The 22,758-nt window shown below is 38.3% G+C and overlaps 2 protein-coding genes across 2 annotated transcripts; both read right to left on the bottom strand.

Moving 5' to 3' along the window:
• Positions 1–5,544: 5,544 nt before the first annotated feature.
• LOC131325779 (uncharacterized) lies at positions 5,545–9,877 on the bottom strand. Its single transcript, XM_058358228.1, has 4 exons — positions 8,884–9,877; positions 6,946–8,602; positions 6,749–6,823; positions 5,545–6,335 (listed from the first exon to the last, which is right to left on the bottom strand). The coding sequence occupies exons 1-2, from the start codon at positions 9,491–9,493 to the stop codon at positions 8,154–8,156; spliced, it is 1,059 nt and encodes a 352-aa protein (XP_058214211.1). The 5' UTR covers positions 9,494–9,877; the 3' UTR covers positions 5,545–6,335; positions 6,749–6,823; positions 6,946–8,153.
• On the bottom strand, positions 5,545–22,475 carry LOC131325780 (uncharacterized). The gene is made up of 5 exons (XM_058358229.1): positions 22,343–22,475; positions 22,142–22,216; positions 21,617–21,799; positions 21,451–21,525; positions 5,545–6,248 (listed from the first exon to the last, which is right to left on the bottom strand). Exons 1-5 carry the CDS (start codon positions 22,458–22,460, stop codon positions 5,689–5,691), a joined length of 1,011 nt encoding a protein of 336 aa, XP_058214212.1. The 5' UTR covers positions 22,461–22,475; the 3' UTR covers positions 5,545–5,688.
• Positions 22,476–22,758: the final 283 nt, after the last annotated feature.

Raw genomic sequence — 22,758 nt, forward strand, 5'->3', positions numbered from 1 at the left:
TTGGTTGAAGTACACATGGAAGATTGCTACACCAAATCACTATCTTCAATGGTTAAGATAAATTGAAAGGAGGAAGATTAAGGACTAATCTTCTCCTATTTTTTAATTAGCTACAAGGGATTTTATGGAAAGCAAAATGCTAATCAAGGAGGAAGATTAAAGATTGCTTGGGAGCTTCATTATCTCTAACGGCTAGTTGATGGGCTAAGTCAGTGGAAGATTGATTTCTAGTTTGAAGAAGCAAACAAGTCAAGTGGAAGAAATCATTGTCTGCCTTAAAGGTATGACTACCGAAATTGTTCCTAACGGCTAATTGGAATTTGGATGGAAGAATTAATGGTGGAGATAAATAAGGAAGACAAGTATGCAGACAGAAGATAGAATTAATTGTTTGGAAAGGCAAGATTGGAGGACCATCTTTCATACGGCTAGTGGAGCAAAAAAAGGGATGGATTTTGCAGTTAAGAATTCATGCAATCAAGGCCATATTGTATTGGATAATCTTCCAAATATGGTGAGTGCTTCTAACGTTCAACTTGTGAAGAATATATACTAGTGAAGGGAGAAGAAAAACAGCGAGAGAACTCTGGAAGAAAAATTGCCGTGAGCCATCACTTGAAAATCTATCAAGTCATACTCAATTCTTCATCTTGATATCTATACTCTTGTGTGAGAGAGTTCTTAGTTTGAACCTTATTGTAAAAGGGATTGTACACCCTTATTCATACTTTTGTGAGTGATTACTTTTTGTGAGTGGTTTTGGAGAGAAAATCACTTGGTGATTAGGTGTTACTAGCACCGGAGTCAAAAATAGTTGGGTTAGGTGTGACTAGCACCGGAGTCAAAATTAGTCGGAGCGATTGGAGATAGATTGCTCGTTGTAAAGGTTGTCTAGCACCCGCGAAGCTAGAAAATTGTAACTATTGGAGATAGTGCAGCAAATCCCGAGTTGGACACTTGGGGAGTGGACTAGGCCGTGAAGTTACGGACCGAACCACTATAAATCCTTGCGTTCGATTTTCTCTTCCCTACTCTCTTTACTTTCAGTTTTGCATATCTATATCGCATGAGTAAATTGATATATTATTGAATAACAAGGTGTGGTAGAATATCTTGAATAATCAGTCAATTAAGAATTTAAATTCCGCATTATATTTGAGATACCCAATTCACCCCCCCTCTTGGGTTGCTATTTGGACCAACATTAAGCATTATACACTCCAACCATGAAGACGAGCCATTGAGGGTGTCACACCCCAAAATGAGAAGTGACCGGTCATGAACCACAAGACCAAAGCTCGTAGAACATGCAGCCTAAAAAAGAATTTAAAAAAAAAAACTCCCAAGCAAGGATCCATGAAATAGTCAACCATTTTTTTTTATTCAGAACATCTCCCACCAATAAATTCAACAAAAAGAATGGGGCACAAACATCCCATGAATCAAATAATATCCAGTGATCCAACAGTAATAAAAAAAAATCCAGATGTCTGACAAAATGTTTCAATGAGGAAGCGATGAAATAAAACACTAAACTAGGATGAGACACCCTAAGGAGGTCAACAAACGAAATCCCCGAGGTGCCGCCAGAGTCCTTTCCTAACTCCCCAACTCGCCTGAAAATGAAGTTGGAATAAATCCGTCAGCTGACGAGCTCAATGAATGGCAAAACATGTATATTAGAATAAAGTTCTGAAATAGGGATCAAAAATAATTTACCATGTCAATATAGATTTGGCATACGGGTGAACAACAAAATAATCAATTAATCCAATTAATAATTCATCTGAAATAAGTCTTAATGGTGATCACAATACAACCTCCAATAACAATGGGGAACCACAACCAAAATCAATAGTAACAATTGCCAGTGAATAAATATCTCAAGATTGGATCCAATATCGAAACTTAGAGTCACCACGAGTAGGCAGCCCGTGGAACTTTCCCCTAAGAACGATCCGGTCAATAACAACCGTTGAGCATTAGGGTCACCGGCCTAATCCGGTCTCTTCCCTAATGGCCAGAGTCACCCGCACACAGAGGATTAATTTCCCTGGACTTCCAAAATATGTTCCCATCGATATCCACAAAGTTCTCACCAAAAGATTATTTGAACAACAAATGGTTTCACCGATATCGCATGCCATGCCAATTTAATATAATCAAATATAAACAATATGTGTTTCCAATTTCAATAGTAAATTTCTCAAAACAACAATTTATGGGACACGGGGAAGTTCGAAAGTACATATCATGCTTAACCACTTACCTGAATCCAAAGCTAATGCAATCGAATAATGCGGAACAAGCCTAACCTGAACAAAGAACCATATAACAATATTATCACTAACTGTATCATGTATAATATTGTCTATAACAATGAAGGACTGCCTAGAAGAATATTTAACTAACACAGACTAATTACCCAAGTTACAAGACAACTAGCAAACCTAAAACTCTAATTCCCAAGTCCAAGTTCCACGTACACATGAACCCAATGCACCCTCCAAGTGCCAAAACCCACCTGCACGATCCACAAATACCCACCTGCATCAAATTAATCTAGCTTACACCATCGAAACCATATAATTCCACCACTGGTATTTATATGATGAATTCATTCCACAAATATCCAATATTTTAGTAATTCCCAATTGTCTACCACCAATCACCGCCACACACACGAAACATCACCATCACCCTAAGCACAAATCTTGACACCTGCTCACACCCACATCTCCCACAACATCCATCACTACTCCAATAAGTCGAATAGGATTATAAGGAAAACCATTTGTGCCCATGAACGACAAAGAATAATTATGAATGGCAAACAACCCAATTAAATAACCTCACAATAATACCATTGTCTTATACAGTAACTTCCAAAAGTCAAGCCTTACCCCAATCCATGGACGACGAAGAATAGAAAAGGGACAGGAATAAAGGGAAACAAGGGCCGCTTACCTGATCATGAAACCAGCCGAACTCAAACGTCTCTAAGGCTTTTGCCTTTCCCACCCAAAGATCTCTCAAACTTTTTATCTCAGACGTTCTCTCCAAATAGAAACCCTATTCTGTGAAAATATCTCCTAACTTTCTAAAACTACCCACTACTCCCTATATTATAGCTAATTAGTTAATTACAATAAGATAGAACGTAACACAATTTATAAAATTACCATCCGGTACCACTAGTTTACCCAAAATCAATTTCATACCCCAAATATTACAATCATGTCAACCATATCCATAGCGCGCACAAATTAATTAATTGGGACCCAATCATAACACTAATTAATAACGGCTATATAACTATTTAAATAAATGAAAAGGCTAGGTCGTAACAGAGGGCCTTTTAACTAAATTTTAATTTTCTTCAATTTTTTTGAAAGAATAATTTTTCTTGACAAAATGAATCTAAATAGGTTAAAAGGAGTATGACCAAAAGGAAAAAATAATCGGTAAAGATTAAAAAAAATGAAACAATTGTGTTTTTGGTTTTCTGTGACGTCTTAGATGATTTGAGACCTTTATTGGGTAGAGAATAAGCTTTTAACTAAATGCGTATAAATATGTTCAAAATGGGATGTCTTTTAGTGTTTTATTAATCCGTCCATTTTTTTGTTTAGAATTCTAAAATCTGAATTCAAAACCAAAAACTAAAGGAATTGATTAAAAATTTACTAATAGCTAATTTAGTTAATTTTTTACACATTAACATGGAATCGTTACCTTTTTACATTTTTTTATACCCTCCTCTCTGTACGTACCCATAGTCGAATTGGGTAGGAATTCTTTGCTCGAAGAAAATGTCACCAACCATTGCATGCATATGATTGTAGGAGTTTATCTACTATTCAAGTTTCTAAAATTTTCAAATAGCTTCGATTGCATTTTTTCCGCTATTTATGATACTAGTCTTTTGGCTTTCCTATCGTATCAGCCATTGCAATGACTATGTTAGCATGAAAATGTCAAAGTATTTATTCTATACTTACATTCTCTCAATAGTCATGATGAAACCAATACACTATGGTTCAACTGGTTCTCTCTTGGTTGTGGGGGAAGATGTAAGCACGAACGCAATATTGAAGGTTGCACAGCATTTTTCCTTTTCAAAATTTGGAAAAAAATGTTAATTGCGTGAACAAGTTGAAACACGTAGGTTACGTAACGGTTACGTACGATGCCAGGCCCATCCGTATTAGGCAGTAGTGGTGCCAATTGCCTAGAATCACATATATTGGACAATAATTATTGTGCAAATTAAGTAATCAACGTAAGAGAAAACATAAAGTTAAATTAATTTTCACTCCCCAATTGTTTTCTAATTTCACTTTCAATTTGGTCCCAAATATTGAATTATTTAGTTCTTGATTTTGTTAGCTGAGGAAATTATTAAAAAAAAGGGAGGGAGATCCTCAAATAATTGACGGTCGGGGTGTTTCTGAATTAGTTTCGGTTACAAGATTTGAAAGGTTCTTCCATTTCTCGTCCTCGATCAACAAACAATTGGATGTACAGTTAACCCTAAGGGATTGGCCGAGTGGTCTTGGCCTGAGACATAGATGCATGTTTGCTTCATCCTAAGGTCTCAGGTTTGATTCTTCTTGCTAACAACTTTTGGGGTCATCTCACCCCACTCGTAAGCGTGTTAAACGGTTGTGGAAGGAACTCTAGGAATTAGTATGAAGTGTGCATAGGCTGGCCCGGAACACTCTGCATTACCAAAAACAAAAAACAAAATCAAAAATTGGATATAGAGTTGGTGTGAAGGTAAGACTCAACTTTCTGTTTTGGTCGATCACAATGGCCGTATTGAATCTTCAGTGAACGTATTCCTGTTTGTCTGTGAAACACATAACCTATAGAAGTTCTGGTAGCTCTTTCAATGGCATCAAAGGTTACGGTGAGAAGGATTTCAAATAGCTCTTCTAATTGTGTTTCATTGGTGTACTATGCAGAGCTTAACAACAAAGGCTTTGGAGACGCCCCTGTGTACACTGCACACACTTCCACTATGTTAATTGCTTCTTGGTGAATCCCACCACCACCACTAACACACAAGCGAACACAGTATGTGTATAGTGTTGTGCGCAAGCGCTAACAAACACAGAAAACGGACGTGATTATTGCTATGTAATTGAACAAATCGCATATGAGAGAGAGAGAGGACCTTGTCTCCAAGTACAAAAAAAAAAAAAAAAACATAGATATGCATAGGTCAGCTTGCAAGCTCATTGGAGTTGAGCATCTTATGGCTTGGGCTCATCCCGTTTATTAAATGAGCTAAAAATTGTGGCCTTAGCTCGCTCGTTCATTTGCAGGAGAAGCACTGGCTTTGATTAATTGGACCCAGTCTCACGGTTGGAGTACAAGGAAGAATGAACACATGCAAGAATTCTAGAGCTGGTGGAGAGGCTGGGTAGTAGGTAAAACGCAGTGGTCGTTTGATTTTATGTGATGACTATCGGCATAGTTGATTAATCCGCCAATCAACAAACATACAAAGCTAGGACAATTAAGCAAAGAAAAAAAGAATGCAGGACAATGATTTTACGTGATTTACCAACTACAAAGAAATGTTCCTTTACACAAAGAACATGGAACTGGTGACAACCATGTCATTTTACTTCTAAAACTAGACCTACCTACGGTTAATTTTCCCTTCAATGATCGACAGCTTCAACGAAAATTTGCGATATTGGCATCACTATCAACGACTAATAGCCTGATTACTTGATTGCTAAAAAGTTGCAGATGGTTCCTCAAGTCCTCGTCGCAGCCTAAGAAAATACAGTCCCCATCCTCATCTTTATACTCAACGTCGAAACTATCAAGCTCCAACTTTAGTCTCTTTTTCACTTCTTCCTTCAATTCAATAATTCCCGACATTAGAGGGAACTGAAATTTTATTATTTTCTTCCCGTATGTTACCTTCAACGTCACAAACCTCATATCTCCCTTCGCTGCGAGATGAGGCATCATGTGGGACGTCGTAGTCATCGTGTCGGGAAAAGTCGGCATGGGATGTTGGCACGGAGCTGGGTCAGAACATGCAGCCACTGTCAAGTTAACAGATCCAGAGACATGTCCCTCCAGAGAAGGCTCTTCCTCTGAAGCTAGAAAATCCCAATCACTTAGCATCTCTGCTATGGAACCAATTTCTGTATTCCGGAAGTTTAGGTCTTCAAATGAATCTGGTTGAAACTCATTTGGCTTCGGATTTTGACAACCCATTTCGTTGTCCACTGTGATTTGCTCAATTGTTGACAGCGTCTTGAACGTGAGTGATGAATTCTTTTCCCCATGTGGATCAGGGGGTCTCAACACTGTTTCGAGAAAAGAAAAAAGAAGAAGAGAAAACATTAGGTTGGAAAGATGACAAAAGATCGAGAAGAAGAGAAATGGATAGTTGTAAACACTTTTTAACTTGCAAAATTTAGGAGAGAAAATAAGTGGAAAAAAAGAAGAAAACCTTGGGTCTTCTTACGGAAGGATAGATGATAGAAAGAAAAAGGAAAGAAGGTTCTAATATGTGAATCATATAATCGGAAACCTTTTTTCAGGAAGTTTAGGGACCAAATTAGTAACCATTACTCCCTTTCCCTTTCAGTGCAAGTACCTCAATTTTTTGAAGAATTCCAAAGTTGGATTATGGGGGCATCATGGTTTCTCTCAATTTCCCTCCTCTTTAACAAATAACAATCTAAGCAGGGGACTAGGAAGGAGAGGGATGAATTACCTCTGTTTCTTATCCGATTTGGCCACCGATGAATCCCATGATGCCTACACACGCGCTTTAAGGTGGATACGCTAACTGCATGAGCAAGAATAAACATGAGAAAACCGTATGGTTATATCTGCTTCCACGAGTGATACAGCTCTCCTTGAAGAGTGAGTTAGTCGAAAACAAGAGAAACATGGCAAGCAGTAACTTACTGCCAAGGCTCTTCGCAACATCTTCACGCTTATTTCCAAAACGTTGTTGGAGATGCTCAAAAGTAATTACACGGGAAGCTATACCCTCCCAGTTTGTTGTTTCCCTGGTTCTTTCCTTCTCAGGACGAGATGCACTAGAGCCATACCGATGTTGTCTGCCCCATGATCTGTTGTTTGTAGCAGCAAATTCGCTTTATGAGAAGGCTATGTGCCCCACACTCTCACTTCCACTTGGTAAGGCAGAACGGCGAAGTCGTCGAACGCCATACATGATTAAGAATTCAAGCCTTGAAACAAGTGTCGCTTCCATTGAGAAACTGATAACTTCAGCTGGTCTTTCCCCTCCTAAAGAATACCCCTACATTGTTACCCAGTTCTTAGTTTAGTAAGGTAATCAGTAAATCTGGACTTTTATGCATTGCACGTCTTTCTTTTCCTAGTTTACACATGGTTACTCATGTTCAGTAATTTCTGGCTTCTTCTCCTAGATTTAAACAAGTACGTTTACTCTCTCTCTCTCGCTCCTAGCTAGATTTAAACAAGTACGTTTAGCCCATAACCTAAAAAAACACTAACCCTACTAGCAACCACAGCCGCCCCCCTTCAATCCCAGCCTCCACCAACCACAAGCAGCAACCACCACACCAATTCCTCCAACTGCAGCCACCACGCCACCGGACCACATCTCCAAACCAGACAACTGATCAGAGCCTCGGCCCATCAGAGAAAACCAAGCCTTCCACCTGGCACTTGACTTGATCCACAACGTGGTTAGGCAAAACCGGCAACACCCAACAGTGTTGGCAGGCGGGACCTCACCGAAATGGAACGCCGCACCACAACGACTGCCACACTGCACCAGCAGGCGATGAGCAACGTACCAATGAAGCACGAGTAGCGAACCCAACGAGATCTCCAAAATCCTCCCCCCCAAGAAGCCACTCACGTTAGGGAGAAATCACTACTGTTACCTATTACCTATAAAAAAGAAAAATGAAAAATGAAGAAGACTTGATAGACATGAAAATAAAAGTGATTTACTCGTCGAAATGGGCACCAATGGATCACATGTTGCCAATATATGCGCTTCACTGTGTACCAAATTGATCCCCTGCGCTCTGCTGCATGAGCACCAATAAGTAGGTAAGAAAACGTAAATTTCATGTGCGTCGCCAGAAGCATTAGATGGTTCATAAACAAGAGTGAGATCACAAGCAAAACTTCATAAATTGCATTCGCTTACCACCAAGGCTAGCACCTTTACAGCTGCTGCTACAATGTCGGTTGTGATCCTCAAAACTAGCACTCATAGTTCTGAACGTTCTCTTAAATGTCTTAATTGTCACAATTTTCTTTTCGGGAACAGATACGATGTGTACAAAGTCAATAGTCTGTTCCCCAAAAATGCTATGGATACAAACAGAGTCACACAAATTCAAACATAGATGTGTCCGGAGCCATCCAAAGTATGTGTCCACATGTATTGGGTGGCCCCCACGTGCATCAAATAGTTTCCGACACATTTGTGTCTGAATCTGTCTTGCTTGGTCTATGTCTATAGCATTCCTCAGCTGTTCCCAGGGCATAAGATTCTCTAGTACTTCGAATGACTTCCGAGTAAGGGAATCTGTTGTGTGCAATCCCGGATCACAAATAGCTGCAATGGATTAATTTTGAGGCCATTAGGAGCTAAATAAATGACCGGGGGGGTAACTAACACAAACCAAATTTCAATAGCGGAATCAGAAATTTTGCAGAAAAGCATAGGAGACTTCGAAACATGATTATCAATCAAGGACTGTTACTTAGCACAAAACCTTTTGTTGCAGAGAAACAAAAATATACCTGCATTTCCAACTCGACATAAGTCACATAACCAGATAATATACCAAAACAAACGAGCAATAATTTATGTTCTAGGTAAAAATAGAAGCTTACCGCAAAAGCTCTTTGCAGCAGCATCACATCTACCACAACAATGTTGTTGAAGATCCTCTAAACCAAGTATATTCTTAGTAATGCATTCTCTCTGATATGTCCTGCTGTTTGTAGAATCAGAATCTGCCAATGGTTTTTCTTCCCTGTTTTCCCCCCTCACAAATTTCAACAAGTCTGAAATTATGCCCTTAATTTTCGGGTAAATAGCTAGCGTCTTGGGTGTCAGGAACCTATGAAAAATAATGAAGAGGCCCATGAAAAGAACAAAAAAAACAGGATGATCAAGTTCGTCAGAACAATCAGTAGAAACTAGGATAATCAAGAGGAAAGGGCCCCCTCTTGTGCCATCAATAGTCCATGTTGTTTGCAAAATCTCCCCGAGAAAGTAAGCTATGAGGCCGAATACCAAATGCAAAATAATAATGTAGAGGACAATCAAATGAGAATCATGAAGATCCAATTCGAAAGACCAATCATCAAAAAGTACTAGGAGAGCCAAGAGGACACAGATGTACATGAACGTATCATTGATAAAGATGGCCCGTTCACAGAAAGTTGTCGAGAGCATTTTCGGATTCATGTCCCGTATTTGCAGCATAAGCGTATACATTTTTTAAGATATGGGAGCAAAAAAAGACATAAGACGCCCCATACCGAATAATATAAACATTCGATAACGTCAAAAACCAAAGGATGAAGATCAAATGAGAGAAAAATATCAAGAGAAAGTAGGAGAGAAAAGAGAAGGGTAATACTGAGCACATTGACTAAGTGGTTTTCAAGGGAAAAGATCGGTTCACGGAAAACCGGCGGGGGGGTTGATTTGGTTCGCTCCATTCGAATAATTCAGAGGTCCGTGAACCTACCTTCTGCCATTCGGAAATATTACTACTACTACTACTCCGTAGATTTATCAAAGAAGGTAGTGTCGTACAAGTAGTAGCGCCCTGCTAATCTTCAGCTCGTTCGCTTATATTTTGATCGGGGAATAAGTTTTGATTGGCTTCATTGGGGCTGGGGCTTTCCGCATATTAGTTATATAACAGGCGAGTCTGAGCCTTTTTGGTCCCTTGCTTCCTTGATTTTTTTATTTTTTTTTTCAATCCGCCAATAGGCTCGTGCGTTTGGATCCCTCGCTTCCTTGTTTGGGTTTGACAATTTGTAGTGTCTAGCGCCGTGAACCCTTTCTAGAAAGAGTTCACCGGCCCACATTTGGATCATCGGATCGTTGTCCACTCTCATGAAAGATGAGCCAATTGGAACTTATGTAGAATGAAAGAAGCTAGAGAAGAGAAGATAAAAGATTTACCAAGGAAAGAGTAAGGAAAATGTTAAAAGGAATTTACTATTCAGTAATACTATAGTTGGTAAATTTCTCCTTTCTTTCTTCTCAAACCAACCAAGGAAAAATGAAAAAGAAAAAGAAAAAACTTAGATTTTTCCTTCTTTTCCTCAAGTTAAGGATTTGTTTGGAAAATATGAAAAAAAATAATAAAGACAAAATGGAAAAGTTTCCCTCTTCTTTGTTTGAGTCCTCATTTGGGAGGACGAAAGTAAAATCTACCCTTCACTTTTACTTCATCCCTCCCCTTAGTATTTTCCTTCTCTTTTCTCTTCTTTATTTTCTCTCATTTTTTTCTTTGTTTCCTGGGAAGGCCTCCGATTTTCTCATCTCTTCCATGCATATTTTTCAAACAATGTGTAAATGTTTAAAATATGATAGAAAAAAAAAAAACCCTAATGTTAAGCAACTTGAACCTTTTTTTATTTTTTGTTTCGACGCTCCTTCACGTGCGGCGCACCAACATAAAGCAGCTCGCCCCTTGTCAAGCCCACCCAAGAACGTCTTCTTATGGGAACTAGACCGTTCCTTATAATCAAGAGACAGACCTACTAAAATATTGTACTACAGTCCTACCGATGGTATGTCTAGTTCCATTGAAGACCGTAAACTAAATCTTATATTTCACAATAAACGATAATCCAATCTTCCGTATGTAAGTCACACTCTATACACTGGATCATCTGCTATGTAGAATAAGAGACACACAAGCACAACATCAAATAATATTTTGCAAACATTGCCCATAACAGATTCTCATCAAAAAGGATAAAATTGATTAATATAAAATAATAAAATATTAATCCATTACATAAAAGTATGACTTTTAGTATAAATTTTCAACAAGTCCATGGGTATCAAAGGTAAATGGTCTTCGCTACGGATAGTTGGACAGCCACCGGATGGCTATCCAATCCTCGTGCTAATTTTGATCTGGCTTAATCCGTTTCATTTGTTTGTTTCTTTCTTTCTGAAAGGGTTTGATCGCTTCACTCTAGTTGGGGTTTTCCGTTCACTAGAACAGACGGTCTGTATATGTTATTTGTTGATGCACAAAAATGGTGAGTCAACATGAGCTCCGTCTTCAAGGAGTTCCTGCAAAACAAAGCCCATTGGCCGGAAGTGCTTTCAGTCGTGGACCCTCCAAAACTTAAGTCAGTCAGTGAATTGATAGAAATGCTCTGTCAAGTAGGATGAACAGAGTGTGTACCTTTTCTTACCGTTAGTTACCATATTTATACGTGATATGGAGTGCTAGACAACCTCGGAGATCAAATATGGGATTAGATCGTGGGAGTGGATGGCGGTTATTCCACAGGTGGACGAAGATGGTGAGATCCACGGTTTGTTAACCACTGATCAAGGGATCGTGGGAAGTTGTAACTGTTCTCCACGATGCTTGATGTTCGGAATAGTCGGGGAAGATTAATTTGACCGAGTAAACATCGTGTCGTTCCAAACAGAGCCCCCAAGAGGACCAGAGCAGTGTGGCCGGGCAGCTACCAGTCACACGCATCAGCTCCCCGGTGCTCGATTACAAGTGTTCAAAAATTAAAAATATACTCATCATTACTAATGTTCAAAAATATAGGCTAATAATTTTGCCAATAAAATACCCATGCACTTTATGATTCTTGCTTTTTCTCACTTTTCAAATGCAAGGGTATTTTAGTAAATTCATCTTAATAAAAACAAAAAGGAGTGTGACATTAACAAATAGGGGAGTGGCAAAATCAGCTGTCAAAATATATCCCTTTCGCCATAAAAATTATTAACTGTGGTGGGAATTGACCGCGAACCCTTTCTAGAAGGGGTTCGGCCGTCAACGTCACACGTTATCCACTCCAATCAGGAAGACGTCGTGCGTTGGACTTAGATTGTATTTCTTGTACTTATACAAGAGTTAGGCTTTTAGTTTAGTTTTTTTTTGGTTAGTGATAGGCTTTTTTTAGTTTGTTTATGAATACGAGTCCAGTACTCAAACTCGTTGGTTAAGTTTTTATTTTCCTTTGCATCATCATTTCATTTGCTATGTTAATTCTTAATTAACAAGCTTGACACGGCACAGTGCCTCTCTACGCCTGTCAGATTTTACAAACATTTTCAACCACGAGCCAAATATGTTCCTTTGTTCATCAAGAGATTTTAGAAGAAAACAAAAAAAAAAACTTATCCTAGCTTTTTTGCTTATACAAAACAAAAAAACACTTTCACTTATAGTCCTTCTGTTCCAAAAAGAATGTCCAAAATGACTCATCACACCATTCAAAAAATTATCCATGTCTTGTAATTTATAATGGTTTTTATAATTTTAGAAACTTTGTATGGTACTATTAATTATTAAGTGAGATCTATCAAGCAAGATCTATATTGCATATAAAAAAACATTCTAAATTAAAATAATACAGATAATTTTTGTGAGAGGTGTGAATGGACATCATTTTTGAGACAAACAGAGTAGTACAGAAGGTGCATTAAAATTTTTTTTTTTGATCCGCAGAAGGTTCATTAATAGAAGACCAATGTTAGGCTGCTAAATCAAAGTTGAGCACATCATTGCAAATCAATTTGAGCAACCCGCTATGAAACTAATTTCAAAACGCAGTCCCGAAACTCCCGGTTGATTTAGTCTACGAATTTTTTCTTGTCGGACACAAATTAGTGATACCTCACCAAGCCAATACACCATCAACTCCAAAAAAATTAACCTAACCAAGCAATCAACCAACCTCCAGAAAACAATCAAACCAATACTAATGGAATATACCCCGTCTTAATTCCCATAGCCATAACCCAATCCTAAAATTTGTTTCCACAGTTTGATGCCAAAGAGTGGAAATAACATAGATAAATTCATTTCACATCGTAACTTTTTACATTAAAATATCGATGCACAGAACCTTCATTACGATGACACATCTAATGAAGTTTTTGAGTCGCCTTAAATGAAGTTTCAAGTCGAGAGCACCCAACTAAATCAAGTTTCAAAATGGTACTTATAATGATCTAATCCATTATAATGAAATTCGCTACTACTAATCTCCCGTGAACGATTTGCACTATTAAAAAGGAAAAACAGTGGTCGAGGAAAACAAATAGCTAAACTTAGTCTTGAGATTGGGAAGCGTCACAACACCGATAAAAATCTTGAGTAGCAATCAAGGAAAGATTCGTTGTGGATATCAAAAAATCTTCGAGCTCAAAGGAGAAGGACAAACTCACATGATCAAAATAACGTGAATCAATACCTTGGTAGGAGGAGTAGAACATCCCAGATTGTTTTCCGTGATCCGGCTGATGATGGATGCAATTGGGCCGCTAGAATTGTCTCTTCAAGCCAAGTCAAACCATGGTTGTTGGATGACGAAATTTTCGTCACATGGAGATATTGGGATGAAACGAGAGCCTCAGCGGCTTTTCCACCGGAATCATTCCTATCTTTAACCATGAGGAATAGGGAAAGCATAAAGATTAAGGGCGAGAGGAATAGAATCATCATGTATTTCTTGTTTCGCAACGACAGTATCAAGTTTTTAATATACAGAGTTTTCCATTGTTGATTGTTGAATCAACATAGTCCAAAGTCCTGTTAATTCAACAATGAAAAGCATTGCGTGAAGAACATGATTCTGTCCTGGCAAAATAGGAAATCCATCGGAAAAGCTGTTGCGGCTCTCGTTACACCCCAAATGCCTCCATTCAAGGACAATTTCGTCATTCAACAACCATGTTTTGACTTCGCTCGGAGCGGTAATGCTAGTGGTCCAATTGCATTCATCGTCACGTGGATAATGGGAAACAATCCGGGACGTTTTATTCCTACTAGCACGGTATTGATTCAAATTTAAGATCGTTTACCATAGCAGCAATTAAGCTCAATCTATCAGTACCAGAAGGCTCATACAACTTGTAAAACCTCGTCCAAGCCTTACATGTTAGCAATTTTGTGTTGGTGGACCTACATAGATCGTAAAATTAAACATTGTATGTTGTCGAATAAGACTTGAGTGATGTTTGTATTACCCATTAAGTTGTGATCGTTCTATTAATGTGACCGGGTAATAGACACATCTCCATTAGCACGTATTTGGGTCATATCACGTGCGTTAAATGGTGTGGGCTTGTTTTATATGTAGAGACCAATTAAAAGAGCCCTAATATGATTCCATCGATGATTATGATAGGCTATGATGGAATCAGGAATTATAAATATGTGGTCAAGGTCCCCACTCCAAACCCTAGCCTATTTTCTTATACCGTCATATTGTGCGTAAGACTAAGGTTAAGATCAAGACAAGAGCTTTTGAGGAGGAAGACAAATAACCACACTAAAGCTTTTCATCTTCCATAGCGATAGATACATATATGATATAATTTTTTCTTTTTCTTCAATGGTTTGATTTCTTATAAAATCTTGCAAGTGGTATAAGAACTTCTTGTCAGATTATTGGAGAAAAATACAAAATTCTAAATTTTCCCTTCCGAATCGTGAAGCAAGTAATCTTTACGATTGGCCTAATCACAGTTGATCTGACACTCGTTGTTGTCGGGTTTTCCAGTTGTTGATATACAAGGATCATATATATTTTATTTAATTGTGCTACTTTGGTGATTTTGTCCGAAATCACTCCACTGTTGAAGCATAAGGTTTGTCTCATATGGTTATTATTTTGTATAATTGAATTATGCTTGACACTCTTTCATGGGACGTCAGAACCATACTCTTTGTGCTCTCTTTTTATGGGAACTGATTTTCGCGCTCCAAGATTTACTGCAGGCGCTCCACCTTTTTGTTTTTATACTGTGATGTTGCTGGCAACATCAGTGTATATTTTGTTTTTACACTGTGATGTTGCTGGCAACATCACAGTGTAAAAACAAAAAGGTGGAGCGCCTGCAGTAAATCTTGGAGCGCGAATATCAATTCCCCTTTTTATTTTGTTTTACTCATGTATAAAATGATGTCTGATTTTTCAGGTGGGAAGTAAGAAAACGTAAAAAGGGATAAACGGATAAACGTTCATCACCTAAATTAGAAAGCCAACGGGTTATAGATATCACCACCCGAGGATTTAACTAGGGATACAAGACGTGCGTGGGAATCGCTCATCACTCAAAGGAATCCATCTAAGAGATATAGAAATGAAATAAAAAGATAAATTTCTCACAAGCCAAACACACAAACTAGGATTTCATTCATAACAAAGGAATATATAGGTCTTGGAACAACCCTCCAAGAATAGGGAAAGACACTTACAATTTTCAAAACATAAATTAAAAAAGACTTGACCATAGACGAATTAAAAAATGTGTTTGACTCTTGAAACTTAAAAAATACTTAGAAACTTAAAAAGACTTTTCAATCGACGCGATGACTTCTTGAATGCCTTCAAAGACTTTGACCGGCATCAAAAAATTATCATCACACCATTTCAATTCATTGGTTCAATTTTCAAACATCAAGGGATAATGGAGTAAGTTCACATGCATAAACCAAAGCTCTAACTCCAAACACTCTTATCTCTCTCTGATGGGCCACTGATTTGTTTTCTTCTTTTTTCTTTAATTTTCTCCTTTCTCTCTCTCCCAACCCCTTAAGAATCTAACTCATACTTTATACCTCCATGAGAGTACTGGCCATATCACTCCAATCCATTCCCTCACCCCTTCTCTATTTGAGAGGATGAGAGTTTCACCATCTATATTTGGAGGATGTGAGAAAATATACTGCTATGGACATCGACCAAGTGTGCACCAATTGTGCACGCTTCGGCACACGGGGCCCATTCCGGATCCCGTACTATTTCGTGTTGGGGCGTGTATGGTCAGGGTCTTTAGGATTTTCGGGAAATATAGAGGAAAACCCCCAAAACACTCCCCATGTTATAAACCACCTTGCTAGCACCACACCCACACTCACATGAGTGGTGGGCCCCACACGTGTGGGTGTGTGTTTGGGTGTGGTGCTAGAATTATTGTGTTTTAAAATGAGTATAACTTATAACTTGTAATTTACACATATATTTGTCTTCTATTTGTTTTAAAGTTCATTCCATTCAAAAGACAATTTCATTATCTTTAACATGAGACCAATCTCAACTATTTTTGAAAAGTTTTTGAAAAATGAGAATTCAAATTTTATAGGGATAGAGCGAACTATTTGAGTTTTAAAGTGAGTTTTTGAAAAATAAGGAAGTAGAAAATAGAGTATTCGGTTGGATTAAACATGAATAGTGAACTCCTTCACAATCACTCATTGAATAAATCACATTATTTTGATGCTCTCAAATAGAGTATTGAGTTGGAGATGTTCTTACTCTTATGTTATTGTTTTTTATATTTAATATAGGCCAATTGTTTGTATAATTGAGAAGGGCAAGTCAGACTGAAAACGAAAGACTATCTACTTCCATTTTTTGTTAATATAATTTTGGATTATGTCTCAAAAATCGGATGTTTGTTTTTCTGTGATTTCAAACACTACGTTATACAAAAGTTTTCGCGTAAGATATAATTAGAGGGCTGAGATTGTTTATGCTACGAGAAGATTGATTTTGCATATGGCCCTAATTTAGCGTTAGTTTAGTGCAAATAATTTTTGGCAAGCAAAGATAAAGTATGCCAGTTCATGGTTATACGTCTCCTCTTGACGATACAGGAGAGCTTGTAGCTGCCACGGATTGAATGTGTATATCAAAACTGTTAATTAATACTGCAATACTATTTTGGTAAAAACTAAAAAGCCAGGGTGGAATTGAAAATCGTCGATGATATTCTTGTCGTTGATCAACTTAACTAAGTACTCTCTCAATTGTCAATCATGCACCGTTTGATGCCTCTCATATTTTTCTTCTCGGAACTAACACAATAAGGCCTCTTTGATACGCCCTATTGTTTGTAACAAAAAAAAAACCACCAATATGGTTTTTGGTTCTAATGAATCAGGCTGAACAATCTCACCCTAATCTAGTAAGGCTACATCCTGGGTAAGGACATATGAGTGTAAATATCCATGTTAACTGGGCAGAGCAGAGTAGCATCATGGCAGTCTCTGTGGTTAGTGGTAAATAGTAAATACGATGATCTGCTCATCACCACAGCTCGACAACAGGCCATGATCAACGTACTTCAACAAACGTGAGACCCTCAACGGCAGCAAAAATAACACGACAGCAGTGGGATTAGATTAAAACAAAAGCAACGACATCATAAAACTCATTCACACATATTAACTATGGTTAGCACTGACTATAACAACTCCAAATTGAGCTGCAAATTGACTATTAAGTCTTTAGTGGGGCGGTAGTTGCTATGGCTCTTTGGTCTCTCAAAATTCACCAAGTCAGAAATTTTTTGCCCTCATCTTCCGGATCCCTTGAATCCAAACTCCTCAAACGTCGCCGGCTGGTGAATCCCAACAAACCTTTCTCCGTATGGTGTAGACCTTTTTTGTTTTTTGTTTGTTTCCTTTTTTCCCCTTCTGTGTGGTGTAGACTTTCACCGACGCGCTGTTGTCCTTATTTTCCTTCGGATTCGCAAACACCGAACAGCTCTGCGGGGGACTTGGGGTTCCTGTGGACTGTAGTGCTCCAAGGCACTCCACTCCCGAAGTGCGCTCAATTGTGAGTCCTCTACGTCTAGGTTTGTGACATAAACCGTTCATTTTTCTGGAATCCTGAGCATTTCATGTGTACCAAAAATCATATTCATCTGGTAGACATACACATTTGTACAATAAATCGCAATAACTCAGTAGGGTCTATTGTGAAATTCACAGTGAAAACTTGTTAATGATAATATTAAATTTTTCCATAGTTTTCAAAAAAGCAATTAATTATCCTGGACATATATTTGTCACTCGCAACTACTTTGGAAGCACACGTTCACTACGGGGCAAGCCCTAAGTCGCTTGGACTTGAGATAGGGCCATCTTCTCTTGATTTTTTCATCTTATGTTGGAAACAATGAACTAAACAAGTTCACAGTGTTTCTCAAAAAAAAAAAAGAAAAAAAAAGAGTATAAGAGATGCTTGCTGGGAAATCTAGATTGCGCGCCCAAGAGGCAGTGATGGCTCCAGGAATTTGTAATAGGGTGTTTAGAAATTACTTTAACTCTATGAGCTGATGTATTGACCAATAATATATGTGCATAACCTCATTTATTAGTATAAATAATATAGACAAAAAAAATTAACCATAATGTAAACAAATTAACTATGAGGCGAAATGAGGACTTAAAAATATATACTATATATATTTTAATTTTTTTTAAAAGTTGTCGTATTGCGTAGTAGACAATGTTTCGAGAATGGAGGGTGTTGAATTTTATAGTTGTCCTAGACGAATTCTCATATTCTGTGCCAATATTTAACCGGCGTATTAATCTACTAAAATTCTTTTGAAAGAAATTATAGCGAGTATGTTGGGACCGACATTTTAAAAAAAATATTGTTCGTTAGGTTGACATGATGAAATTTTCTATCGTAGTCTTAAATTCAAAGGAATATTATCCAAGTTTAACGGAGATTTGCCATGTAGTTGAATTTTTTAAAGCTTTGTTTGTAATCTATAAGCTAACTAGACAAAAAATAATAAAGTCGTTATTGTCACGAATGCAACATTAACACAATTAGACTATCGACAATAGAGATGGAGAGAGAATACAAAGTATAATACTTAAATCAATAGATTTCTTTTTTTTAATTTTTTTCCATTCGGATTGTGAGCTTTATTTGAAGTAATGTGTTAGGTACTCAAATATGAATTACCTGCATTGATGGACTGTTATTGAGTTGTAGTTGAGTGTTTAATTAGTTGGGTTGGGTGTTCAATTGTTTTTGGGTTAGATGTTCAAAACTTTTAGAATTGGGGGTTCATTGATATTTGAATTGGGCGTTCAAAACAAGATTAGTCTGTCATTTTTACATGTATTCTAAGCAAAATAAATATTATTGGGTGTTCATGTGACCACTAAATCCTCAATGTATAGACGCCTCTGCCAAGAGGAACGTTCAGTCGTGGCATTATTTGATGATATACAGGTGAGTGCAATTTTGTTCATCCTCCTTAGAAGAGAGTGAACATTACCCTCCCTCTTATTGGTTCAAATGGTATAGGTCTCACCCATGCAATACACTTTCTGGTAAGTAAGACATCACTTTATGGTGGGATCTACACACTTTGTGATGGAATTCACACAATTTCAATCAATAAAAAAGAGGAAAATGTTCACCATTTTAAATGAAGGGTAAACAAAACTCAACTCTATACAGATATATATATGCAAGTAATGGGGAGACAGGGAGGGGATAGCCGGTTGCTTGTGTTCGGAAAAATCAGAACGGCAGGGTTGCTGCCTAGCGGAGAGACTTCCGTTGCGGTTTCAGCGGCTTGCTAGCCCAGAGGCAGTGGAAGAAGGTTTTGTACACTTCAAATCAATGGAAAATGACTTCGGTATTGAGCCAGGATTGTACATTACTAGGGCGGTTGTTTTGGCTTAAGTTTTTTCTTTCTTTGTCAACGTGATAGAGAAATCTTATTGATGATTGATGATAGCTACTGCAGAAACAACAATTTAGGACTGAGCTCTTCCATCAATGCACCCCACAAACCATAACGTAAAGGGCCTATGGTCCCAAAAATCTCATCCCCGTCACCATGCACAAGATAATGCAACAATGATGGTGAACACGACGAATCCCCGCATCAGGAAATGATATAAAAGATACTCAATGGAATGAGATTTTATGCATTGATATCACAGGCTAAATCCAGGTAAAACCAAGGCCAAAACAAAGAGAGTCCCTACGAAGGCAGCATTACCGGAAATATTTTAATTTAGCAGGTTCGAGGGGAAAATCTGGCAAGGAAATGTATCGTTACACAAGGAACTTGGAATTGGCATCAACCTTGTAATATTATTCCTAGAACTAACACAACTATGGTCTTTGCTGCTTCAATAATCCGCAGGTTTAAAAAATATCCGTGGTATCGGGAACCTTTTTACGAACCTCTAGTTTGGTTGCTTGATTTCCTAATGAGTTGAGAAGTTGCAGATATTCACTTACATTATCATCATGGGCCATTGAAATCCACTCCCCATCCTCATCGTTATAATCAACATCGAAACTACCAAGCTCCCAGTCCAGTGTCTTTGACACTTGCATCAGTTCCTTAATTCCAGACGTGAGAGGGAGCGGGAATTTTATTATCCTATTCCCATTCCCATATGTTGCCTTTACCTTCACGGACCTCGGACCTTGCCTTTCTGGGAGAATAGTAGCCACAGGTTGGCTAGGAGCTGCTGCATCAGAATATACAGGAAATGCTAAATTACTAGACTCAGAGACATGTCCCATAAAAAAGGCCTCAACTTGTGAAGCTATCCTACCTTCATTCACACTTGGCACCTGGGACGATGCTATCTGAAACTGTGGAAGCCCAAGAGCATTTGGATTTGCATGGGCAGTGAACTGCATTGTTTGACCTTCCAGTTGATCAGGGAGTCTCCAGACTGTTAGGGGAAAAGAAAAGAAAGGTAAAAAATTAGGTTGGAAAGATACTAAAAAAGAAGAAGAGAAATGGATAGTTGTATCAGAAGATTCAGAACATGTAGGAAATGTCAAATTACTAGATCTAGAGACAAGTCTGTCTGGAAAGGGCTCTGCTTGTGAAGCTAAAGAATTTGTATGCTCATTCCAGTAAATAGATTCAAAGACATGTCCCTCCGGAAAACGGTGGACTGCATTGTGATCTGGGTAAACAGTGGACTGCACTGATTGACCTTCCGCATGTTGACTAGGAGCCGCTTGATCTGACCATGTAGGAAATGCCAAATTACTAGATCCAGAGATGTGTCTGTCTGAAAAGGGCTCTGCTTGTGAAGCCAAAGAATTCGTCCAATCTATTGGACCACCCCTGTTCTCCCTTAGCATCGATGTTATTTGAGGCTGGGGAAATACAAGAGCATTGTGATTTTGATAAGGAGTGGACAAAGTTGATTGATCATTCACTTGACTTGCCCATTCAGAGGAACTCCCTGCGTTTTCACTTTCTTGGTAATCAATAGGATAATTACCAGGGTAAGAATCATGAAAAGGAGGGGTTTTAAAAAAAACCTATTATTAAACCATTTTCTGTATGCAAAGCAGTTGGGCCTTCCGTAAAATCTCGTCGAAATACAGTTGCCTCCTGATTTTGACCAACAGGTTCAATCTCCATTCCAGTCTCCACATTATGTGATGGCACCTCACATGCGGTTGATGTATTCTTTTCTACATGTTGATCAGGGGGTCTCGCTACTATTTGGAGAAAAGAAAAGAAGTAATTAGGTACGAGAGAGAATGAAATAGAAGAAGAGAAATGGATACTTGAAAGAAAATTTCACGATACCCATTATTAAACCACTTTCTATGTTCAAAGCAATTGGGCCTCCCATAAAATCTTGTCGTAACACATTTGCCTCCTGATTTTGACCAACCGGTTCACCCCCCATCCCATTTTGCACAGGATGTGATGGCGTCTCGCATGCGGTTGATGTATTTCCTTCTCCATGTTGATCGGGGGGTCTCCCGACTATTTGGAGAAAAGAAAAAAAGTAATTAGGAACGAGAGCAAATAGAAGAGAAATGAATATTACGAAGAACAATAATGAAGGTTCAATCATATCAATCATAAAAACCAGACACCTATTGTCAGTAAGACCTAGTAACAAAATTGGTAATTAATACTCGCATTCCCTTTCTGCACCCACAACTTTTGGATAGACTAATGTCATGCTCCATTTCTATGTAATTAGCCAAACAGGAGAGTAGGAAGAGAGGGAGGAATGGCCATTGGATTATTCGGGTATTTTTGGTTATCCATTTCTCTTCTTAACTATTCAAACAGGTGACTAGTAAGTGAGGGTGGAATTACCTTTTTTTTTCCTAATATGTGGCCACCGATTGATCCCGTAATCCCTACATTTGCGTTTAAATGTGGATACGCTAACTGCATGAGAAAGAGTCAACATAAGAAACTCATATCGTTACAATGATTCTACAAGAAACTAATTGAGCTCGCCTTGAAGAGTTATTTTGGTTGAAAACAAGTGAAACATGGCAAGCATTAAATTACCGCCAAGGCTCGCTGCAGCATCTTCACGGTTCATCCTGCCTTTAAGTCGTCGAAGATCATCTGAATTAATACTAGTATATATCTCTTCGGGGTCTTTCTTGTTCTCTTGTTCTTTCATTCCCAGAATCAGATGCAACAGAGCCGCTTTGATCTTGTCTGACACGCTGCGCTATGTTCTTTGTCGCAGCAAATTCACTTGATGATAAAGACTATAGGCCCCACAATCTCTCGTCCTGGTAAGGCTGAAGACCGAGGTGAAAATCTACCAAGCCAAGATATATAGATAGTTGAAGCCTCGAACCAGTTTCGCAAGCGTAGATAGACTGATAACTTGAACTGGTCTTTCGTCACCTAAAGAATATCCCTTCATTGTTGCCTAGTCCTGAGTCAAGCAAAGGTAATCATTAAATTCTGGC

Source organism: Rhododendron vialii, chromosome 5a, assembly GCF_030253575.1.
Source record: "Rhododendron vialii isolate Sample 1 chromosome 5a, ASM3025357v1".
NCBI classification, from domain to species: Eukaryota; Viridiplantae; Streptophyta; class Magnoliopsida; order Ericales; family Ericaceae; genus Rhododendron; species Rhododendron vialii.